This window comes from Salvia hispanica, chromosome 3 (assembly GCF_029641045.1).
Source record: "Salvia hispanica isolate PSC_SH4W2 chromosome 3, Shi_PSC_v1, whole genome shotgun sequence".
Classification (NCBI taxonomy): domain Eukaryota; kingdom Viridiplantae; phylum Streptophyta; class Magnoliopsida; order Lamiales; family Lamiaceae; genus Salvia; species Salvia hispanica.
In genome coordinates, this window is record NC_142694.1 from 32,731,315 (window position 1) to 32,738,288 (window position 6,974).

At 32.5% G+C, this 6,974-nt stretch overlaps 1 protein-coding gene across 2 annotated transcripts; it reads right to left on the bottom strand.

Annotated features, from left to right (window-relative positions):
* Positions 1-757: 757 nt before the first annotated feature.
* Positions 758-3,515, bottom strand: LOC125216583 (uncharacterized). Of its 2 annotated transcripts, XM_089067746.1 has the most exons (10): positions 3,209-3,515; positions 3,040-3,087; positions 2,876-2,938; positions 2,689-2,755; positions 2,316-2,399; positions 2,124-2,234; positions 1,919-2,017; positions 1,324-1,439; positions 1,119-1,230; positions 758-1,002 (listed from the first exon to the last, which is right to left on the bottom strand). In XM_089067746.1, exons 3-10 carry the CDS (start codon positions 2,887-2,889, stop codon positions 871-873), a joined length of 735 nt encoding a protein of 244 aa, XP_088923872.1. In that variant the 5' UTR covers positions 2,890-2,938; positions 3,040-3,087; positions 3,209-3,515; the 3' UTR covers positions 758-870. The 2 variants fall into 2 exon arrangements, with proteins under 2 accessions (XP_088923872.1, XP_047974293.1); XM_048118336.2 differs by lacking the exon at positions 2,689-2,755.
* Positions 3,516-6,974: the final 3,459 nt, after the last annotated feature.

Consider the following 6,974-nt stretch of genomic DNA (forward strand, 5'->3'; position numbering starts at 1 on the left):
AAATGTGTCGATATTAGCAAATTAAAATTGAGCCTAATTCTCCTCTAGAAATATAAGAATGATAGGTTTTACTAATTGTATAAATTGTTGTTAATAGTATTATTATTTCAATGGCAAGTAGGCCCATATACATCATTTGGGCCCAAAAGTAGATGCATATATATCGGACCAGGCCGTTTAAAGTTATACTTTTCTAATAATAATTGGGCTTTGAGAGCAAATATATGAAAGTCGGGCCCTTTGTTAGGTGGCCACAAAATAATCGATTTATTAGAGTACAGGGATTCTATTATATAAGTAGCTCATTATTTTTATCATTATAGTCATTCAATTTAGGCTAAAGTACAAATTTAATCCCATATATTTTCTCTAAAAATATTTTTGATCCTTGTATTACCTTTTGGTCTCAAAAAATATATTTTTGGTCCAATATTAACATTTTCGTTAACTTTAACGGTCAAATGTGTTTTGACCAAAATTAGTTACTTAATTATGAATCTAATTAAAACTCTCCACTCTAATCGATAGTTTTAGAGAATAGTCTGAGCAATTATATGGAGTATTTGCTCCGGAAGGCCCAATTAAAAATGAAGAGAAAAATAGAGCATCAAACAGGCCCGACCCAGTAAAGGTTATGGGCTGCAGAATTCGGGCCCAAATTACATACCTGGGCTTAGCTTAAGTAATAAAATTGAAACACTCAAACGAAACAAATAAAAATATAAAGAGTTTCTATTTCTAGAAAATGGACGACGAAGCAGTAAAAATATAACCCTTATAACATTTGCTTGTTTATAATAATTTCTTCATCTTTTAATTATAAAAAATTGTATCCATCCTTGTTTCAACTCATCGAACTAGAGATAAGTGCTATAGAGACAAGCAACCTTGTTTCAACTCATCGAAGTAGAGATAAGTGCCATAGAGACAGGCAACCTGTGCAACTCTTGTTGCAATTCTAAGCATTTTCTTTCGAAGTGGGACGTTCAGAAGCTGCTCCACCTGCGACATTCAAAAACATGAAGTTATGCCAAGACAATACATTCAAAATTGCAACGTACAAAAGGCCAGAGAATTTGAAATGACAAAGTAATTTGCAAATGGCACAGAATCTTTACCTCAACATGTTGTTTCCAGTTGTTTTGGATTCCTGGTACGTGACCCCGCCCCACAACAGCAACGACTGACTTATGCTGACGTGCGACTTCTAGTAATTTGAAGGACATATATCTGTACAGTGTACACCATATATTGAGAATGAACAAACATGCAATATTACAATGAGATGAAGATTTTTTTTTTTTTTTAAAAAAAAAACCTAACTGGTCGCGCTCATGGATAATAATTTTTGAGCCGATAGGATCTTGCTTGGTCATCTCACAAATCACTTGTTTCACCGTGTCCGCATCAACCTTCCCAGTCTTTTGTGCCTCCTTCACCTACATGAAGCAAAAGTGAGCCTTTTAACATTAGAAAGTAACATCACCTCTACAAGATAATAGTCTATGACTCCCTCCAACCCCAAAAATAGTTCATTTTACCTATTTTTGCCATTTGGTCCGTCCCTCAAAATTAGTTCAGTTTCTGATTTGAAAAAAAATTCATCACACTACACACTAATGAAGTGAGTCTCATTGTCCACTAATACTACATCAACTACTTTTCTCTCATACTTCACCTGTTTGGCATTACAACTCTGTGTCGTCCCCTTAGTCTAATTTTAGGCAACAGATGAAGTATCTTCCAATATTTTACTTATTCCATCCCGAAAAAATAGTTTCCTTTTTACCATTTTAGTTCGTCCCACAAAATTAGTCCTCTTTCTATTTTTGGAAACATTTTCACCACACATTATGCAACTAATAAGGTTGGTCCCTACTTTTAGGCGATGGAGGGAGCATAAAGTAAATAAGTTTACCTTCTTGGCGAGGTCTTCTGGCAACATCATGTGTGGTCTTTTATATTTCATGTAGGTTTGCCAAAGAGACGTGTTGGCCCAATGTCTCAAAGTTGTAATCTAACACCAAAAGAAAAAAAACTACTAGAAACTAAGAAGTGATGTGCGGATGATTTTCTAGCTATAAGTAGTGGAAAGGGATAACAAAAGAAGAGAAATAGCTCACCTCTACAGGTCTATCACCAAGTATGACCTTGGCACCATATTTTGTTGCTTCGATATATGCCGTAAGAAAATCTCCACCGGGCACATGCTCATATTTATATTTAATAAAGAGCTAGAAAAAGAGAGATTATGGATATGTATCATAAAAGATGTTTCTCTATCAAGTTAGCATAAATGAAAAATTGAATCATACCTGAGCAACATACCGCTTGAATAGAATTGAATAAAGACTTTCATATTTCTCCCACATATGCACCATATCTTGCAAAGTCGGCATCTGTAAGTAAACAATGCTTATTAGTGAATTAAGTTGACAGGTTCTACTAAAGAGCATAAAAAAGAGTAATAAATCAAGGGAAGTTAAGATCATTAGTTCATAAGTATACAATGTGGCCTACAACATCACGATGATGTGGGCGGTCGAGCTGTTATCCTGATCTTCAGTTCATAAGTAGGAATTGACCATTTCTACACTAGTACTATTTGTTTATCAGATTTGTTTTAGAGTTGCGATAGATGATGAATGCTGTAGTAGATATCTCTTATGAGAAAACAATAACTTGTACACTTAATTCTCTTGATCCATTCATCGAATATCTGTGCTTTGCTCTACTGCCTTCCAGCCCTTTACTCCTAACACCACAGCAACCAAATAATAGCACTGAATTCAAAGCCACTTCTAACTAATTTCTGGCACCAAATTCAAATGATTCTACAAAAACCAAAAAACAAACACAAATACGAGCAACTAACCTCAATTTTATCATGCGTAAGAATATGACGGCGACTAGCGCACAGCTCCAAAAAAAAAACAGCCTGCCAGACAGATCAATGAAACAGCTCCAACTATATACAGACGGAGTATAATAATAATCATAAAATGGTACTTCATCAAATAAAATAACAAAGTAAAGCACCTCTGGTTTCACGAATTGGATCACAGCCTTAATTTCTGCCCATGATTTCTGCAAAAAAAAAAAGGAAGAACGAGGGACTAAAAAGTTCATCTCTCAACAAAATTTCAATACGATTGGGAAAAAAATGAGATGCCTCGAATTCAGTAACAAAATACGCAACATTACTCACCGGAGATTCGTGATCGGATCCGATCATATATACATCGCAGACGCCTCCAACAGCAGCTGACTCGCACGTTAGCGTCACTACATTCTCCAGCGGCTGCGGTACCTTCTTCCGCCGTTTCAGCTCATAATTGTTGTGACGGTCGCTAATCGGACCGATTTCCGCTGCCGTTGCCGGAGAGGAAAGCAATCACCTCGAATTGGCGGCGGAGGAGTACAGATTGATGAGGCGATTGGCCGATTTGAGACGATTCAATCCGTACATCTTTAGCTGCATTGAGTTCTCTCCACAAGAGTAGTGGGTTAACTTATTAATGGAGCTGTCACACGTGCCCTTATAGTTTAATTTAACGAGGAAATTACGTAGATGTTATCAAATTTTATCTTTATTTAATATTATTTTTGGTACCTATAACAAAAATAACTTGATGTACCAACTAGCATTTAATATTATATTTGGTACCTATAACAAAAATAACTTGTACCAACTAGCATGTGATTTTTTTTATAGAAGATATTTTTGAAAATTCAAATTAAATAGTACTAGTAATTATTATTTTTTTATTTCTTATTTCTTTTTTAGTTTCTTCTTATTTTTTTTCTTCATTTTCTTATTTCTTTTTAGTATATTATACTCGTTTCTTTTTTTTTCTTCTTACTTTATGTTTCTTCTTCCTTCTTCTTTTTCTTCCTTCTTTTTCTTTTCTCTTCTTTTTCGTCTTGCTTTTTAGTGTTTTATACGTGTATCTAATTACATTCATAATATAAATAAAAAATAAAATGCCTAACTAAATTAATTATTTAAAATAATTAAATCAATTGAATATATTTTATTAAATAATTTTATACTCATTTTAAGGTTGAAACACCTAACTAAAAATATTCAACTCTTTATATCGTTATGGATATAATTTACAACGTTAAATTTTTATTAAGGCTATATTAATTAGTTACTAATTTAATGTAAAATTATAATAATACTAATAGTTTAATGTAAAATAGTAATAATATCTACCATCATTCGAGAGATCAACAATTTGGCACTTATTCTGTTTGCTTTTTTCTCTTTCAGTCATTTTATCGAATACTTTGAGATCATTTTTCTTCAATTACAGTATTCTAGTGATCCTTTCATCGAGCACCTCTTGTGCTCCGCTCTACTACCTAATTGAGTTAGAATTCCATCCCTTTATTCCTAAATCCTTTAAACATCCATGCCTGATCTCTTCATCGGCCCAGTTAATTCTCAATACACACATAAATCTGAATTCAAAACCACATCTAACTAATTTCAACCACCAAATTCAGTTAATTCTACATAAACCACTTCTACACATATTATTGTAGGTGTATTATTTATAGTTTATATTCCAATCTTTTATAGTAGTAGTATTTTTTAATATATCATAGTAATATTTGTAAATTATTAATTTTATAATACTCCCTCCATCCTAATTCCCTCCATCCTAATAAATATGCAATATTTGGTTTCCGACACGGGATTTTATGCAATCTTGTTCAGTGAGATAACGAGGAGAGAGTAAAAAAAGCCAAGGGGCCCCCATGATCACATTCCACTACTCGCGCCATTAGAGATGTCAATCGGGCCAGCCCACCGGGTTTCGGGCCAACCCTATTCGGGTTGCGGGTTAATCGGGTGCGGACTAATCGGGCTGTGATTTTTCGGGTTATAAAAGTTCAACCCTAACCCTAAAAACTCGGGTTTCGGGCTAGCCCAGCGGGCTAATCGGGTTGCTACCGATAAAATTAACACGCGTTCAATCCAATAAATAATGATGAAAATTAGTTATATTTATAAAAATGTAAAATATTTAATTATGATAAATTTGAGATATATGCTTAAACTCAAACATAAACATGATCAAATACTAATATTTAGAGATTTATGCAAAATAAAACATAAACATCAAGAAATTTTAAAGCATGTTTTAGAAATTTAAATATTTTTCAGTGAATTTGATGTTTCTAATTTATATATCTATTATTATGTTAATAAAAATTTAATATATAATTAATATATTTAATATTTAAAACTGAAAGTTATTTTTTTAGTAATCTATATTATAAAATAACCAATGAAGTGTCAAATTAGAGTCAAACAAATAGAATGATAGAAATTTTATTGGGATTTCGAGCCTGGCCCTAACGAGTTGCGGGTTAATCGGGTGCGGGCTAACCGGGCTGTAATTTTATCGGGCTAGAAATTTTCAGCCCTAACCCTGTAAATTTGGCGGGCTATTCGGGCTGACCCACGAGTTGCGGGATACATTGACGTCCCTACACGCCATTTATGCATATGAGTTGAATATTAGTAGCATGAGTTAAATTTGAAAAGGGCGTGACACATTGAAAAACATCATTTTATGAATTAAATATGGAGAGAATAGTTAATCAATTTGGGGCTCTGTTGGTGTTGGATGACAAAATGATGGCAACATGGATGATGAATTTAATTAATATTGTAAGTGGATGATTTTAAATTCATAATCCTAGATTCCTAGCATCCCACCCCAATTTTTTTAAGGTTTTTGGCTTTTTAAACCAAAATCTTTCCCGGTATTTCAGTTTTTTCCATAAACTATGAGATTTATTTTTAAAACCACAAACTTTCATTTCGTTAGGATTTTCCCAACCCGACCCTAATAGCACATTTCTGACCCGAATAGCATAATTCGAAATGTTAAAGTTGTGTTTTGTTTATTCAAAAGTTGTCATTTGTTATGTAATAATTGTGATTGTATGTATTATTGTGCCAAATAGGATCCAAGTAATCAATTTAGTGATATATATGACTAAAATTGACATGTAGACAATCCGGGTTTCGTCGTTGACCCGCCGGTGAAAATCCTAACGAAATGAAAGTTCGTGGTTTTAAAAATAAATCTCATAGTTCATTGGGAAAACCGGAATTCGGGGAAAGGTTTTGGTTTAAAAAGCCAATTTTTTTTTTTTTTTCAGTTAGATCGAAAAAGTGAATTTTAGCCTGTTTTAGAGACACTAAAATTAGCCATTCGGGCTCATGTGTGTATGTATTTACCAATGTTTTAAAAACCGGACCGGCCAGTGAACCGGCAAGGCTACTGGTTCACGGTTCAACCGGTCCAACCGGTTCAATCACTGGTCGAACCGTTTTACTGTTACAAATTATATATAATATATAAAATATATTCAATTTCAATGAATGATATAATTTATAAATTTTTTATTAATAAATATAATTAAATGTACAAATTACAAGTTAGTATGGATAAATTTTTTAATATTTTAGATATAAAAAAAGATAATTTACAATAATTCAAAAAAATTATATGATATAATATATAAATGGATATTAATGATTAATTAGTTTTGACGAATATATACTATATAGTAAATAATTTATTATAAACCTTAGGTATAAGTACTTATATTTACATAAGTATCTATATTATACAAATAATAGTTAATTTTAGTAAAAAAGAGTAAATTTTAGATGATAAATATATTATCATATTAATACCTACTCACTATAATATAAATTTAAACTTAAATATTAGTTTGAGTAAATAAAAAAAATTATTTTAATATAATAATAACTAATGTTCATGTTATTAACAAGAAATGCTTGTGGTGGAGTGGTAATGGACTTGGTCTTTTGACCAAGAGGTCATGAGTTCGACCCCCACCAAAAGCACTTATTTTACAAAAATTTTAAACAATGAATTAAACCGGTTCCCGGCTAGACCGATTCGACCGGCCGATTTCGACGA

Coding starts and splice junctions, on each gene's coding strand:
- LOC125216583 (XM_048118336.2), bottom strand. CDS start 3,235: ATGATCGGATCCGATCACGAATCTCCG. Junction 2,939..3,039: donor TCCAATTCGTGAAACCAGAG/GTGCTTTACTTT, acceptor TCTGTCTGGCAG/GCTGTTTTTTTTTTGGAGCT. Junction 2,235..2,315: donor TCAAGCGGTATGTTGCTCAG/GTATGATTCAAT, acceptor CTCTTTTTCTAG/CTCTTTATTAAATATAAATA.